Below are 18424 nucleotides of genomic sequence, written 5' to 3' on the forward strand. Positions count from 1 at the left end.
CTGCCTAGGCCCTATGTGTTTCACTACTTGCATTTTTGAGTTTACTACTTGGCTCTAGGTACTCCAACCTCTTGAGGGCAGTTTAACTTGGACATCCACCTGAAACTCTGTGAAGGTAACTCCTTGTCTGTTTACAGTCCCCAAAAGGGTGTATCATCATTTATTTGCAACTAGCCAGAGAGTGGAGCTTTACTAATTTCCATTTTACAGATATTTAATAAATCCTAGCTTCATGTAAGGAGGTTAATTTCAGCATCTCATTCTCCCATATGTTGGAAACTTCATTTTCTATTCTCATACACATGTTAAAACATCACCTTTTGTCTACCAGGGCTTATATTTTGTATAATAACCTTACTTCAGAATTCAACCTTATCTAATTCTGGATTTTAGTTCTTTAGTGACTTGTGACAACTAGGAAATTCCTTTAATTGCTTTTACATTCTATACACGCACATATACCAATATTAATATAAAAATCTGCACTGATATTATGCACACACATATTTTGTAAAGGCGTTTTTATATGTTTTGAGTAAGATGGAGGCTATTCTGCATTATTCGGGTCTATAATAAAAATTTTACTTTTAGAAGTTTCTATTTTCTATCTTAAAATTCCTTATCTACTGATAATACTTTCTTCTTTTTGCATTGTTATAGCTTTAGTAAATAACCCTATAATATCAGTTGGGATTGGGGTAGGGATACATACGGACACATGAGCTCATTCAGCTATCTTGATCGAATACAGAAAGTTTTATTTATTATTATTATTATTATTATTCTGCCTCTTCTTTCCATTATATCACTGCTTTGAAAAAATGAAAATATTTATGGAGCTTTAATATCCAAATATTACCACCTTATTTCAGTTTTCAAATTTTGGAATACATCTCTCTGTCATACTTAAAATCAGCCTCTAACCCACATGTCAAAATTTTTAGATCTCAAAGATTCCTTCATAGGCTTGAAAATTATTGAGAATCTCAGAGTTTTTGTTTTATGTCAGTTAGCCCTATCAATATTTATTACCATATAACAAATTAAAGTTGAGACTATTTAAGGCTATTTATTAATTTATTTTAACATCTACAATAAACCCATTATATATTAATATTAACTAACATGTTTATGGGGATTTCCTCTGTGGCTTAGTGGTAAAGAACCCACCTGCCAGTGCAGGAGACACAGGAGATACGGGTTTGATCCCTGAGTCAGGAAGATCCCCTGGAGTAGGAAATGGCAACATGTTTATGAAAAAAATAATTATTTTCCAAGAAAAATAGTAAGAAAAATGGTTGTTTTACATTGTAAAATCTCTTTAATATTTGGCTTAATAAGAAACAGCTGGATTATCATCAGTGCTTCTACATTCAAGCTGTTGGTATATGGTATTCTGGTGGAAGTATATGGGGGGTCTATTCAGATATATAGTTGGAAAAATGTAGACCTCGTGGACCTCCTCAAAAGGCCTGTGAAGACCTAGGGGATCTTAGTCCATACCTTGAGTAACCTCTGCTCTAAGTAAATTTTGTTGAGAATTAGTTTTGAAAATTCCTTTTTTGGTAAATATGGAAGAGAGAAATAATATAGTGGTAATATGTGAAGAAGTATACAAAAACTTAAAAAAAGTTTTACCTGGGTTAAATTGTGAACAAAATTTCTGTTGGGAAAAAGAGAAATCATATTTCAGTAAACAGCATCCTAAATATTCAGTTAAATAATCTACTTTCAACATCAGTTCAGTTCAGTTGCTTAGTCGTGTCTGACTCTTTGCAACCCCATGGAGTGTGGCATATCAGGCCCCCGTCCATCACCAACTCCCGGAGTTTACTCAAACTCATGTCCATTGAGTCAGGGATACCACCCAACCATCTCATCCTCTGTCGTCCCCTTCTCCTCTCTCCTTCAATCTTTCCCAGCATCAGGATCTTTTCAAATGAGTCAGCTCTTCACATCAGGTGGCCAAAGTATTGGAGTTTCAGCTTCAACATCAGTCCTTCCAGTGAACACCCAGGACTGATCTGCTTTAGGATGGACTGGTTGGATCCCCATGCAGTCCAAGGGACTCTCAAGAGTCTTCTCCAACACCACAGTTCAAAAGCATCAATTCTTCGGCGCTCAGCTTTCTTTGTAGTCCAACTCTCACATCCAAACATGACTATTGGAAAAACCATAGCCTTGACTAGACAGACCTTTGTTGGCAAAGTAATGTCTCTACTTTTTAATATGCTGTCTAGGTTGGTCATAACTTTTCTCCCAAAGAGTAAGAATATTCTGTTTATATTCCACTGTGTGTAAGTCACTTCAGTCGTGTCCAACTCTTTGTGACCCTGTGGACTGAAGACTGTCAGGCTCCTCTCTCCATGGGGATTCTCCAGGCAAGAATACTGAAATGGGTTGCCATGTCCTCCTCCAGGGGCTCTTCCCAACCCAGGGATCATACCTGTGTCTCTTACATCTCCTGCAATGGCAGGTGGGTTCTTTACTCACTAAGCCACCTGGGAAGCCCTTATATTCCATTATGGACACATAAATGATTAAATGCTAAATTTTTTTTTAAAAAAAGCTCATGTCCATAATTAAATATAATTTTTGTTGAGGGGCATGAATCTATATACTTCTTCCTGAATAATACTGTAAGCTAATTTGACATGATCAATGCACATTAAAAAGTCCATAGTTTAGGGACTTCCCTGACGGCCCAGTGGTTTAAGACTCCTTGTTTTCACTACAGGGGGCACAGGTTCAATCCGTGCTCCAGGAACTAAGATCCTGCATACCACAATGCATGGCCAAAAAAAAAAAAAAGTCTATAGAGTTTACATGTTTTAATTTATGTTAAGACAAAATTTATCAGTTAGCATTCCAAATGTTTCATCTATGGCCTTTCAGTGTAAATTTTCTGAATGAAGCAAATTTACTTGTATGTTTATTTATATGTTTTTTAGAAAGTAATTTTTCATTTTAAAGATAGCTGTTATTTTTAAAATCACATAATCTCTAAAAATCAATGACTCAGGATTGTGTTTCCTTTGTGCATAGTGCTTAGTACATTATTAAGTACAAAATAAAATGAAGATGTCTTAGGAATCAGTAAATGTACATGCAGTAAGTTCCTAAAACCATATGATGAAAATAATATTTCATATGTTCAATCTGATATAGAAGAAAGCTACTCAAACTAAGTACTAAAACTCTTGATAGGCGGATATGTCCAAAGTTCAAAAAGTACAGAGTTTGTAAAAAACATCCCCTGTCAGCACACAGGCACCTAAAACTAACCCCTGAAGCTGAGGATGCACAGAGTGCTGGCTTGGGCCACCACTACTGCCTGCTCTGGTCCCTACCTACTGTACCTGGAGGCACTGCTGAGGACTAACTATGATAGCCCTTGCAGTCACTGTAGACACCCTGCAGCATTTGGTAAACACCATGCAACTGTCAATGTTCTGGACCTTAGTGGGCTGAGCTGATGAGACATTGTACCCCACCGGATCCAGAGCCAGCACATGCCCCTGCACATGACACCCCATACCACTAGACAGGTGGTCACAGCATGCTTTAGCATGCACAACCACAGGTGGAGGTCTTTTCTTAGTGAGGTCAGTCTATGATGGCTGGAAGTGGTGACTGCTTCTTCAAATGTGCAGACACCTACACAGGCTACAAGGACAGTGAAGAATCAGGGAAACATGACACCACTTAGGGAACACAGTAAACTCAAGCAATGAATCCTAAGGAAATGGATTACATGAATAGCCTGACAAAGAATTCAAAATATGGTTCTAAAGATGCTCAGAGAGCTATGAGAGAACAACAACAAAAAAAAACAATTTAATGAAATTAGAAAAACAGTATAAGAACAAAATGAGTAGTTCAAAATAGAGACTGAAAATATAAGGAAGATTTTGGAAGTGAAGAATTATAAGACAGCTTCACAGCAATTAGACAAGAGAAATAAACAAAAGTTATTCAAATCGGAAGGAAAGGGGTAAAACCATTTGCAGATGACATGATACTCTATGTAAAGAACCCTAAAGTCTCCACACAAAAACTATTAGAACTAATAAAGCAATTCAATAAGCTAGCAGAATAAAAAGATTAATACACAGAAATCCATTGCATTTTTAGATTAACAATGAAATATCAGAAAGAGAAAATTAAAAAAAAAAATCCTGTTGAAAATCTCATCAAAAAAAAAAAAAAGGAATAAACTTAACCAAGGAGGTGAAAGATCTATACACTGGAAACTATAAAACCTTGATAAAGTAAATTGAAGATAATTTAAAGGAATGGAAAGATCCCATCTTCTTGGAGGGGAAGAGTTAATTGTTAACTTAATTGTTAATTTTTAAATTGTTAAAATGGCTATACTACCCAAAGCAATCTACAGATTTAGTGCAATCCCTATCAAAATATCCATGACATTTTTTTTCACAGAACTAGAACAAATAATCCTAGAACTTACGTGGCACCACAAGAGATTTTGTATTAATATAACATAAAACAAAACAAGAGGAGAAAAGCATTACAAGTGATAAACAAGGTCACTACAAAGTTTCAATTCTTCAAAAAAAACTTAATAATTCAGAGTTATGTGCACCTAAAAGATACCCTCAAAGTATAAAGCAAAAAATTAGGCACCTACATGCAAAAGTGTCATGTCTATCACCATAGTGGGAAATTTTAGCCAATATCAACTCAATAATGAGTCAAATAAGTACAAAAGATTTGACAGTAGACTTAACACAACTGACCTACTGGGCATAAATAGCATATGCCATCCAACAATAGGAAAATATATTTTCTTTAGGTACTCATGAGACATTTATAAAATCTGACTACATGCTAGGCCAAAGATTTGATTCTAATATTTCTGTGATAACAATAAAATTAGGTTAGAATTCAGTAACAAAATAATAATTTAAAAGACTCATGTCTGTAAATTAAAAATACATTCCTATACAACTCATCTGCCAAACAAATTATAATGGCTCTTAGACTATTATTTCCGAGCAGTAATGAAATATTACAATTATGAGACATTTTTATTTATTTATTTTTTTAGGCAGAGCATTTTTTTTTCATTTATTTTTATTAGTTGGAGGCTAATTACTTTACAATATTGTAGTGGTTTTTGCCATACATTGACATGAATCAGCCATGGATTTACATGTGTTCCCAATCCCGATCCCTCCCCATCCCATCCCTCTGGGTCTTCCCAGTGCACCAGCCCCGAGCACTTTTCTCATGCATCCAACCTGAGCTGGTGGTCTGTTTCACCCTTGATAGTATACTTCTTTCAATGCTATTCTCTCAGAACATCCCACCCTCGCCTTCTCCCACAGAGTCCCAGAGTCTGTTCTGTACATCCGTGTCTCTTTTTCTATTTTGCATATAGGGTTATCGTTACCATCTTTTTAAATTCCATATATATGCGTTAGTATACTGTAATGGTCTTTATCTTTCTGGCTTACTTCACTCTGTATAATGGGCTCCAGTTTCATCCATCTCATTAGAACTGATTCAAATGAATTCTTTTTAATGGCTGAGTAATATTCCATGGTGTATATGTACCACAGCTTCCTTATCCATTCATCTGCTGATGGGCATCTAGGTTGCTTCCATGTCCTGGCAATTATAAACAGTGTTGCCATGAACATTGGGGTGCACGTGTCTCTTTCAGATCTGGTTTCCTCTGTGGTTATGCCCAGGAGTGGGATTGCTGGGTCATATGGCAGTTCTATTTCCAGTTTTTAAAGAAATCTCCACACTGTTCTCCATAGCAGCTGTACTAGTTTGCATTCCCACCAACAGTGTAAGAGGGTTCCCTTTTCTCCACACCCTCTCCATCATTTATTGCTTGCAGACTTTTGGATAGCAGCCATCCTGACTGGCATGTAATGGTACCTCGTTGTGGTTTTGATTTGCACTTCTCTGATAATGAGTGATGTTGAGCATCTTTTCATGTGTTTGTTAGCCATCTGTATGTCTTCTTTGAGAAATGTCTGTTTAGTTCTTTGGCCCATTTTTTGATTGGGTCATTTATTTTTCTGGAATTGAGCTGCAGGAGCTGATTGTATATTTTTGAGATTAATCCTTTGTCTGTTTCTTCATTTGCTATCATTTTCTCCCAATCTGAGGGCTGTCTTTTCACCTTGCTTATAGTTTCCTTTGTTGTGCAAAAGCTTTTAAGTTTCATTAGGTCCCATTTGTTTATTTTTGCTTTTATTTCCAATATTCTGGGAGGTGGGTCATAGAGGATCCTGCTGTGATTTACGTCGGAGAGTGTTTTGCCTATGTTCTCCTCTAGGAGTTTTATAGTTTCTGGTCTTACATTTAGATCTTTAATCCATTTTGAGTTTATTTTTGTGTATGGTGTTAGAAAGTGTTCTAGTTTCATTCTTTTACAAGTGCATGACCAGTTTCCCCAGCACCACTTGTTAAAGAGGTTGTCTTTTTTCCATTGTATATCCTTGCCTCCTTTGTTGAAGATAAGGTGTCCATAGGTACGTGGATTTATCTCTGGGCTTTCTATTCTGTTCCATTGATCTATATTTCTGTCTTTGTGCCAGTACCATACTGTCTTGATGACTGTGGCTTTGTAGTAGAGTCTGAAGTCAGGCAGGTTGATTCCTCCAGTTCCATTCTTCTTTCTCAAGATTGCTTTGGCTATTCGAGGTTTTTTGTATTTCCATACAAATTGTGAAATTATTTGTTCTAGTTCTGAGAAAAATACCGTTGGTTGCTTGATAGGGATTGCATTGAATCAATAGATTGCTTTGGGTAGTATAGCCATTTTGACAATATTGATTCTTCCAATCCATGAACACGGTATATTTCTCCATCTGTTTGTGTCCTCTTTGATTTCTTTCATCAGTGTTTTATAGTTTTCTATATATAGGTCTTTCATTTCTTTAGGTAGATATACTCCTAAGTATTTATTCTTTTTGTTGAAATGGTGAATGATATTGTTTCCTTAATTTCTTTTTCTGTTTTCTCATTGTTAGCATATACGAATGCAAGGGATTTCTGTGTGTTAATTTTGTATCCTGCAACTTTACTATATTCATTGATTAGCTGTAGTAATTTTCTGGAAGAGTCTTTAGGGTTTTCTATGTAGAGGATCATGTAGTCTGCAAACAGTGAGAGTTTTACTTCTTCTTTTCCTATCTGGATCCCTTTTATTTCTTTTTCTGCTCTGATTGCTGTGGCCAACACTTCCAAAACTATGTTGAATAGTAGTGGTGAGAGTGGACACTCTTGTCTTGTTCCTGACTTTAAGGGAAATGCTTTCAATTTTTCACCATTGAAGATAATGTTTGCTGTGGGTTTGTCATACATAGCTTTTATTATGTTGAGGTATGTTCCTTCTATGCCTGCTTTCCGGAGAGTTTTTATCATAAATGGCTGTTGAACTTTGTCAAAGGCTTTTTCTGCATCTATTGAGATAATCATATGGTTTTTATCTTTCAATTTGTTAATGTGGTGTATTACATTGATTGATCTGTGGATATTAAAAAATCCTTGCATTCCTAGGATAAAGCCCATTTGGTCATGATGTATGATCTTTCTAATATGTTGTTGGATTCTGTTTGCTAGAATTTTGTTAAGGATTTTTGCATCTATGTTCATCAGTGATATTGGCCTGTAGTTTTCTTTTTTTGTGGCATCTTTGTCTGGTTTTGGTAATAGGGTGATGGTGGCCTCATAGAATGAGTTTGGAAGTTTACCTTCTTCTGCAATTTTCTGGAAGAGTTTGAGTAAGATAGGTGTTAGCTCTTCTCTAAATTTTTGGGAGAATTCAGCTGTGAAGCCATTTGGTCCTGGGCTTTTGTTTGCTGGAAGATTTCTGATTACAGTTTCGATTTCCTTGCTTGTGATGGGTCTGTTAAGATCTTCTATTTCTTTCTGGTTCAGTTTTGGAAAGTTATACTTTTCTAAGAATTTCTCCATTTCTTCCAAGTTGTCCATTTTATTGGCATAGAACTGCTGGTAGTAGTCTCTTATGATCCTTTGTATTTCAGTGTTGTCTGTTGTGATCTCTCCATTTTCATTTCTAATTTTGTTGATTTGGTTCTTCTCCCTTTGTTTCTTGATGAGTCTGGCTAACGGCTTGTCAATTTTATTTACCTTTTCAAAAAACCAGCTTTTAGCTTTGTTGATTTTTGCTATGGTCTCTTTTGTTTCTTTTGCATTTATTTCTGCCCTAATTTTTAAGATTTCTTTCCTTCTACTAACCCTGGGGTTCTTCATTTCTTCCTCCTCTAGTTGCTTTAGGTGTAGAATTAGGTTATTTGTTTGACTTTTTTCTTGTTTCTTGAGGTAAGCCTGTATTGCTATGAACCTTCCCCTTAGCACTGCTTTTACAGTGTCCCATAGGTTTTGGGTTGTTGTGTTTTCATTTTCATTCATTTCTATGAATATTTTTATTTCTTTTTTGATTTCTTCTATGATTTGTGTATTTTAATATAGAGGTATTTAGAAGAAATTTTATTTCCTTAAACATACACTTGAAAAAAAGGAAGTCTTAAATCTATGTAATAGACTAAATAACTAATTTAGTAAGTTTCAGAAAAACGAACTCAAAAAAAGAAATAATATAAAAAAACAAATTGAGATAAAATAGACAACAGTAGAAAAACTCAATAAAGCCAAAATATAGTTCTTTGAAAAGACTAATAAAATAAAAATATCTCTAGGAAGAAAAATAAGAAAACAAAAGGAAGGCACAAATAAAAATATTAGAAATGATAAAAGAGTGGCACACCTACCACTACTGCAGAGATTAAACAAAAATATAAGAGGATATTATGGGAAATTTTATGACATAAAAATTGATACTAACATTGCTAACTGAAGACATGGAAGAATTTCTGGAAAATACTACACTAATGACTTTTACAAGAATTAGAACTCCAAAGTAGCATTCTAACCATTAAAGAATTTGAGTTAATAGTTAGAAAATCTTCCCCCACACACTCAAATAATCCAGATCCAGATAGATTTCTATGCAAGTTACCATCAAATATTCAAGGAACATATATTTCCAATATTAAATAAAATCTCTCAGAGAATAGAAGTAAAGTGAAAGTTGTTCAGTTGTGTCCGACTCTTTGTGGTCCCACGGACTATACAGTCTGTGGAATTCTCCAGGCCAGAATATTGCAGTGGGTAGCCTTTCCTTTCTCCAGGGATCTTCCCAACCCAGGGATCAAACCCAGGTCTCCCGCATTGCAAGCAGATTCTTTACCAGCTGAGCCACAAGGGAAGAGAATAGAAAAGAAAGACTAATCCTAACTTACATGATGAGCGTAGTATAGTCTTGGCATCAGACATATTAAAGGATATACAAGGGGTGTAAAACCACAGGCCACTCCCACTCATGTATATTCACACACATAAAAACCTAAACAATATTAACAAATGGAATCTATAAATGTATATGAAAGATAATTCATCAAGACCAAGTTGGCTTATTCTAGAAATACAAGTTTATTAATATGGAAATATTAATAACTATTATCTATCAGATTTACATAGTAAAAAGAGAAAAACTATACAAACGTTTATGTGGAAGCAGAAAAACACTGAATATTTAACAAGTCATAAAAAGAATTACAGCCAGCTTGGAATAAAAAGGTTCCTTAATCAGGTAAAGTTTAACTCATAACCTGTAACAAATATTATGCAAAATAGTGAAATGATGAGAGTCTTCCTTTTGAGATGGTGAATAAAATAAGAAGTCCTGCTATCACCCTTCTAAAAAAGATTGTATTTGATATTCTAGAATGCAGTAAGAATAAAAGGAGTAGAAGGCATACTTATAAGAAAGAAAAACAAAATCATCATTATTTGCGGGTAATCTGATTTTTTTTAATTCCAAGAGAATACATAAATATCATAATTTAGCAATATCACTGAATGCAAAAATCAACAGTCAAATGTAAAGTGTATTCTATACAACAGAAAGAGCTGGTTAGAAATTATAATTTTAAAAATTTGATTTTTTATAAGAGAAACAAAAATATAAAGTACCTAAGAATTCAGTTCAGTTTAGTTCAGTTGCTCAGTCATGTCCGACTCTTTGTGACCCCATGGACTGCAGCACAACAGGCTCCCTGTCCATCACCAACTCCCAGAGTTTACTCAAACTCATGTCCATTGTGTTGGTGATGCCATCCAACCAGCTCATCTTCTGTCATTCCCTTCTCCTCCTGCCTTCAATCTTTCTCAGCATCAGGGTCTTTTCAAATGAGTCAGTTCTTCGCATCAGGTGGCCAAAGTAGTGGAGCTTCAGCTTCAGCATCAGTCCTTCCAACGAATATTCAGGGTTGATTTCCTTTAGGATGGACTGGCTGGATCTCCTTGCTGTCCAAGAGACTATCAAGAATCTTCTCCAACACCACAATTCAAAAGCATCAGTTCTTTGGTGCTCAGCTTTCCTTATAGTCCAACTCTCACATCCATACATGACTACTGGAAAAACCATAGCTTTGACTAGACAGACATTTGTTGGCAAAGTAATGTCTCCGCTTTTTAATATGCTGTCTAGATTGGTCATAACTTTTCTTTCAAGGAGCAAGTGTCTTTTAATTTCATGGCTGCAGTCACCATCTGCAGTGATTTTGGAGCCCAAAAAATGAAGTCTTTCACTCTTCTCCCTGTTTCCCCGTCTATTTACCATGATGTGATGGAACCAGATGTCATGATCTTAATTTTCTGAATGTTGAGTTTTAAGCCAACTTTTTCACTCTCCTCTTTCACTTTCATCAATAGGCTCTTTAGTTCTTCGCTTTCTGCCATTAAAGGTGGTATCATCTGCATATCTGAGGTTATTGCTATTTCTCCTGGTAATCTTGATTCCAGCTTGTGCTTCATCCAGTACAGCATTTCTCATGATGTATTCTGCATATAAGTTAAACAAGCAGGGTGACAGTATATAGCCTTGATGTACTCTTTTTCCTATTTGGAAGCAGTCTGTTGTTCCATGTCCAGTTCTAACTGTTGCTTCTTGACCTGCAAACAGATTTCTCAAGAGGCAGGTCAGGTGGTCTGGTATGTCCATATCTTGAAGAATTTTCCACAGTTTGTGGTGATTCACACAGTCAAAGGCTTTGGCATAGTCAACAAAGCAGAAATAGATGTTTTTCTGGAACTCTCTTGCTTTTTTGATGATCCAGTGGATGTTGGCAATTTGATCTCTGGTTCCTCTGCCTTTTCTAAATCCAGCTTGAACATCTGGAAGTTCACGGTTCACGTACTGTTGAAGCCTGCCTTGAGAATTTTCAGCATTACTTTGCTAGCGTGTGAGATGAGTGCAATTGTGCGGTAGTTTGAGCATTCTTTGGCATTGCCTTTCTTTGGGATTGGAATGAAAACTGACCTTTTCCAGTCCTGTGGCCACTGCTGAGTTTTCCAAATTTGCTGGCATATTGAGTGCAGCACTTTCATAGCATCATCTTTTAGGATTTGAAATAGCTCAACTGGAATTCCATCACATCCACTAGCTTTGTTCACAGTGATGCTTCCTAAGGCCCACTTGACTTCACATTCCAGGATGTCTGGCTCTAGGTGAGTGATCACACCATCAAGATTATCTGGGTCCTGAAGATGTTTTCTGTATAGTCCTTCTGTGTATTCTTGCCACCTCTTCTTGATCTCTTATGTTTCTGTTAGGTTCATACCATTTCTGTCCTTTATTGAGCCCATCTTTGCATGAAATGTTCCCTTGGTATCTCTCATTTTCTTGAAGAGATCTCCAGTCTTTCCCATTCTATTATTTTCCTCTTTCTTTGCACTGATCACTGAGGAAGGCTTTCTTATCTCTCCTTTCTATTCTTTAGAACTCTGCATTCAAATGGGCATATTTTTCCTTTTCTACTTTGCCTTTCACTTCTCTTCTTTTCTCAGCTATTTGTAAGGCCTCCTCAGACAGCCGTTTTGCCTTTTTGCATTTCTTTTTCTTGGGGATGGTCTTGATCCTAAGAATACACCTAATGAAAATGTCCTGATACTTTTATTATTAAAAATTGCAAAATCTTATTGCAGACATGTAAAAAAAAAAAAAAAAAAAAACCTAAGCAAATGGAGGGTTATATATTATTCTGGAGTAGAAAGGCTTCTCAAATTGATTGAAATATATAGACATATTATAAAAAACCCAACTAAGGTTTTTGTAGAATTTGACAAGCCAAATCCGAAAATTTATAGGAAAGAGAAACAGGCCCAAGATAAAGCTAAGAAGTTACTAAAAGAGGACAAGAGTTGGGGTCAGTGTGAGGCAAGTATTTGTGCTATCACTTCTCAAGATTTAATAAATAAAGTTATAATAATATAGATAATACAATTTGTTCAAGTATATATAAATAGATCAGCTAAACAGAATAGCTAATCCAGGAAGAATCCCATGCATACACGGAAACTTGATCTATGGTAGAGCTGGTTTTGTGGAAATATCATTCAATGAAGTAAAGTGAAATGAAAGTCTGACTCTTTGGGACCCCATGGACTCTACAGTCCACGGAATTCTCCAGGCAGAATACCAGAGTGGGTAGCCTTTCCCTTCTCCAGGGATCTTCCCAACCCAGGGATTGAACCCAGGTCTCCTGCATTGCAGGCAGATTCTTTACCAGCTGAGTCAGAAGGGAAAAGTCCCAGATCATTCAATAAATGGATCTAAAAAATTAATTATTCATACACCAAAAATAAAGTTGTATTTCTATCTTGAAGCATATACAAAACCTAATTCCAAGTGGATTAAGGATTTAATTGTAAAAGCAAAACTATACAGAATTTAGTGAAACCTTACAGATTATTATGAAACCAAGAAATAAAATGGGTTAAAATGCTAATTTAATACAGAAGAAAAATTCCTCATGAATAAATGAAAACATGCTCCATAGTAATCAAGGAAATGCAGATAAAAGAACAATGATGTGATTTCACATCTACTAGATTGAAAAGAATTTAAAAGTCAGATATTAAGAGTTATAATGATATAACACAATGGGAACTTTCATCCACTGCCAGTATAGATGTAAATTTGGGCAACCTTTTAAAAATCATTTAGAGGCTTCCCAGGTGGCACAGTGGTAAAGAATCTGTCTGCCAATGTAGGAGATGCAAGAGATGTGGGTTCGATCCCTGAGTCAGGAGGATTCTCTGGAGTGGGAAATAGCAACCCACTCCAGTATTCTTGCCTGAAAATTCCCATGGACAGGGGAGCCTAGCAGGCTACAGTCTATGGAGTCACAAAGATTCAGACACAACTGAGCAACTGAACACACACACAGGCATGACTAGTAAAGTGGAACAAATGTGTACCCTACATTTAACTAATTTATTTTTAGGCCTATTCCCTAGAAAAAACTTTATTTATGTACATTAGATTAGTAGTTTCCAAATTATTATTTCCAAATAATGTACACACAAATGACTGCAAGATCTTGTCAAAATGCAGATTATGATTCATAAGGTTTGAAACAAAGCTGAGATTCTTTATTTCTAATAAATTCCCAGATGACACTAATGCTGCTGGTCCTTGGACCACATTCTGAGGAGCAAGGCACTATCTTGCAAATAAATGCATCAGCAGGAGAATAAGCAAAAATAGTTATATAATGAAGTACCATCAGGCAGGAACAATGTAAGAACTAAAGATTCTTGTTTAAACATGGATGAGTGTCAAAATTTGTAATGTTTAGAGAAAGAAGCAAGTCACAGATGAATGCTTATAATATGATTCAATTTAAATAACATTCAAAAACAAAACTAAACAATTTATTACCATTATATATTGTTGGTAAACTATAAAAGGTGAAGAATCTATTATATAGTTTTCAGGATAGCAGTTAACTCTTGAGGGATAGGATGTGATCAGTAGGGGCATAAGAAAGAAAGTGAAAGTGACTGAGTTGTATCTGACTCTTTGCAACCCAATGGACTGTATGTAGCCCACCAGGCTCCTCTGTCCATGGAATTTTCCAGGCAAGAATACTGGAGTGGGTTGCCATTCCCTTCTCCAGGGGATCTTCCAGCCCCAGGGATTGAACCTGGGTCTCCTGCATTGCAGGCCGATTCTATACTGTCTGAGCCACCAGGGAAGCCTAAGCAGATTCTAACATGCTGGTAACATTCTATTGTTCACTTGTGTGATGGATACATGGGTGTTAGTCACTGATGGTTCCCATGATCAACCCTTGGGGAAAGAGACAGTAGCCTTTTGGTTACAGAGGCAGGATCTATTCTCCAATGAAGTGTTACCATGGATTTTTATTCCCAAAGTTTCCCTTTTCTGTTTCTAAGTTGGTTTAAAACTGACAGAGGGAAAGCTGGTGATCGGCATGTCTTAAATTCCCAACAAGGACAGAAGCCTGCCAGTTTCATTAGTAGCAGAGACTTAATTCTTGTTTCTTTGTAAGGTTCTGGGAGAGTGGTCATAAATCAGAGAAGAATGGGTAAATGTGTCCTGTTGGTGGGGCTTGTGATCAGATCTTTCAATTCAAAGATTGTACATAAACTGCAGGGCCATCTGACTTTAAGGGACCATGTGAACCAGAATAATCAAACTATCAGCCAAAACCATGCTTTACCAAAGACATAAATATTCTGATAGGTTAGGTTTGGGTCATATGCCAATACTCAATATTCTCTGTGGCCAATGAAATATGGGGTGCTGTGCTGTGCTTAGTCACTCAGTCGTGTCTGAATCTTTGAGACCCCATGGACTGTAGTCCGCCAGGCTCCTCTGTCCATGGGGATTCTCAAGGCAAGAATACTGGAGTGGGTTGCCATACCCTCCTCCAGGGGATCTTCCCAACCCAGGGATCGAACCCAGGTCTCCCACATTGCAGGTAGATTCTTTACTGACTAAGCCATCAGGGAAGCCCAAGAATATGGAGTGGGAGCCTATCCCTTCTCCAGGGGATCTTCCCAACCCAGGAATCAACCTAAGGTCCCCTGCATTGCTGGTGGATTCTTCACCAGCTGAGCTACAGGGAAGCCTGGTTGTAAAGGTAGTACCACATAAATCAAAGGAAATTAATAATTTCACCACAAAATAGAGGGAGGGATATTTCCCTCAAAGAAAGTGATGTTAAGCAGATAAAAAGAATTAAGTACATTACAGTCATCTAGAAAGCAGGGACCATATAAGACAGTTCCTTATACCCTATCCAGTGCTTAGGATATGCTTTGACTATAATATTGAAAAAAAAGAAAAGAAAACAACTCTGATTCATTGATATACTTTAGTTATTGAATGATTTTATAATACAATTAATTATTTTTTCTTGTACCAGTTTTTCCATCTTAGTTATATCCTTCATTATCATGTTAAAAAGGGTTTGAAGAGCTACCTAAGAAACTAAGAGAGTCCTTTTGGAATATAATATGTATAGTGTAAACAAAAGAAACCTGTAATCTGAAAAACCAGAGTCAATTTCCAATGCTATCTTTTAGTAGCTACATATATTTTTCCAAATTATTTAACTTACCCAAGCTTACATTTTCCCATTTATGATAAAGATAGTAATGCGGACATTTAATTGGTTATTATGAAAACTGACAAAGCTGATTTACGTGAAGTATGATCACATAGAAGCAGTATATGTTCAGATAGTGGTTGATATTGTTATTTTTTGGAGAAGGAAGTGGCAACCCACTCCAGTATTCTTGCCTAGAAAATTCCATAAACAGAGGAGCCTGGTGGGCTACAGCCCATAGGGTCTCAAAGAGTCAGACACGACAGCTTACACATACACACATTGTTATTTTTATTGTTTGTTCTTCAATATTAGTTGGGTAGTACATTTGAGGATAACTTAAAGTGAAAGTGAAGTCGCTCAGTTGTGTCCGACTCTTTGCAACCCCATGGACTGTAGCCCACCAGGCTCCTCTGCCCATGGGATTTTCCAGGGAAGAATACTAGAGTGGGTTGCCATTTCCTTCTCCAAAGTATCTTCCCGACCCAGGGATCAAACCCAGATCTCCTGTATTGCAGGCAGACGCTTTACCATCTGAGCCACCAGGGAAGTCCAGAGGATAACGTAATTGATGAATAAAAACTTATATGGAAATTATAATGTAGATAATTCATTTGCGGTTAATTAAAGCTAAACCTTTGACTGTGTGGATCACAACAAACTATGCAAAATTCTTAAACAAACTGTGCAAAATTCTTAAAGAGATGGACATACCAGACCACCTGACCTGCCTCCTAAGAAATCTGTATATAGGTCAAGAAGCAACAGTTAGAATCGGACATAGAACAACAGACTGGTTTCAAATCAGGAAAGGAGTACGTCAGGGCTGTATGTTGTCACCCTGCTTATTTAACTTATATGCAGAGTACCTCATGAGAAATACTGGGCTGGATGAAGCACAAGCTGGAATCAAGATTGCCAGGAGAAATATCAACAACCTCAGATATACAGATGACACCACCCTATGGCAGAAAACAAAGAATGACTTAAGAGCCTCTTAATGAAAGTGAAAGAAGAGAGTGAAAACGTTGGCTTAAAATTCAACATTCAAAAAACTAAGATCATGGCATCCAGTCCCATCACTTCATGGCAAATAGACGGGGAAACAATGGAAACTGTAAAAGACTTCATTTTGGGGGGCTCCAAAATCACTGCAGATGGTCACTGCCTCCATGAAATTAAAAGACACTTGCTCCTTGGAAAAAAAGCTATGACCAACCTAGATAGCATATTATAAAGCAGAGACATTACTTTGCTGACAAAGGTCTGTCTAGTCAAAGCTATGGTTTTTCCAGTAATTATGTATGGATGTGAGAGTTGGACTATAAAGAAAGCCGAGCACTGAAGAATTTATGCTTTTGAACTGTGGTATTGGAGAAGACTCTTGAGAGTCCCTTGGACAGCAAGGAGATGCAACCAGTCCATCCTAAAGGAAATCAGTCCTAAATATTCATTGGAAAGACTGATGCTGAAGCTGAAGCGCCAATACTTTGGACACCTGATGCAAAGAACTGAATCATTTGAAAAGATTCTGATGCTGAGAAAGATTGAAGGCAGGAGGAGAAGGGGATGACAGAGGATGAGCTGGTTGGATGGCATCACTGACTCAATGGACATGACTTTGAGCAAGCTCTGGGAGTTGGTGATGGACAGGGAAGACTGACATGCTTCAGCCCTTGGTGTCTCAAAAAGTCAGACATGACTGAGCGACTGAACTGAAAGCTAAATACTCTTAAAATGCATTAATTACCTTCTTTTGCATTACTTACATAGCCTTATAATACCATAGAAAGCAAATATGAGAACTGTCCACAGGTAAATAGCGTTCTTCCTCTAAATCCTAAAAAAAAAAAAAGAAACTATGATAAATTTAGATGACTGATTGTTTCTATTATATTTGTCTTTGTGAAATTATATATATATCATGTGTATATATATATATATATATTTGCCCAAGTACCTGCTAATATTTGGTTTTTGACCCTTATTCCTGACACACGCTAACACTTTTGTAATTTTGAGTAATAGGAATGTCTCACACAGAGCTCCTAAATTCCTTTTGTTCTAATGAGGTAAACTCTTGGTGGGCTCCTGGTTGGGAACTGATCACTAGAAAGACCAATCCATGATTAACAGCTTGGAACTTTCAGTTCAGCCTCCCATTCTATGGAGAGGGAAGAAGGGGTGGAAAATGAGCTAATAATCAATCATGCCTACTTGATGAAATCTCCACAAAAATCCCTAAAGCATGAGAGTCAGAGAGCTTCTAGGTTGATGCCAGCAGGTGATGTACCCAACTCCACAGTGACAGAAGTTCCTGCACTCAGAACCCTTCTGGACCTTGCCCTGTATACTTCTTGACCTGGCTGTTCATCTGGATCTTTTTACAATATCCTTCATTTTAACTGGTAAATGTGTTTCCCTGAATTCTGCAAGCTGTTTAGCAAATTATCGAAACTAAGGAAAGGGTTATAGGAACCTGAATTTACCACCCGTCATCATCACTCAGTCAGAAGTGTAGGTGACAACAAGGGACTTGCAATTAGCATCTGAAGTGAGGGCAGTCTTGTGGAACTGAGCCCTTAACTTGTGGGATGTGACGTTAACTCTAGGTAGATGGTGCCAGAACTTTAAATGTTAAGACACTCAGCTGGTATAGGAGCATTGGTCCATGTTGAACCCCTACCCTGCTATGATCTGGTCACAGAATTGTCCTCTGTGAATATACAAAAGAAAACAGTGAGTTTTCCTAGGCAATCTTCCTCAATGAAACACAATTTGATTAATTTTCTGTTTAATGGTTCTCAACCAGAGATGAATTTGCTTGCAAGGAGATAGGTGTCTGACAATGCCTGGAGATATTTTAGGTTGTTATAACTGAGGACTGTTGAGTATATTAAGTCAGTGTGTGTGTGTGTGTGTGTGTCTGTGTGTTA

The 18424-nt window shown here is 36.8% G+C and overlaps 1 protein-coding gene across 1 annotated transcript in view; it reads right to left on the reverse strand.

Moving 5' to 3' along the window:
• CATSPERE (catsper channel auxiliary subunit epsilon) overlaps positions 1-18424 on the reverse strand; it is a 145642-nt gene that overhangs the window by 100517 nt on the left and 26701 nt on the right. Inside the window, exons 5-6 of the mRNA XM_043924360.1 lie at positions 17258-17328; positions 1639-1663 (exon numbers count right to left, since the gene is read on the reverse strand). Coding sequence (XP_043780295.1) covers positions 1639-1663; positions 17258-17328 — 96 coding nt within the window. The remainder of the gene's footprint in view (positions 1-1638; positions 1664-17257; positions 17329-18424) is intronic.

This window comes from Cervus elaphus, chromosome 14, assembly GCF_910594005.1.
Source record: "Cervus elaphus chromosome 14, mCerEla1.1, whole genome shotgun sequence".
NCBI classification, from domain to species: Eukaryota; Metazoa; Chordata; class Mammalia; order Artiodactyla; family Cervidae; genus Cervus; species Cervus elaphus.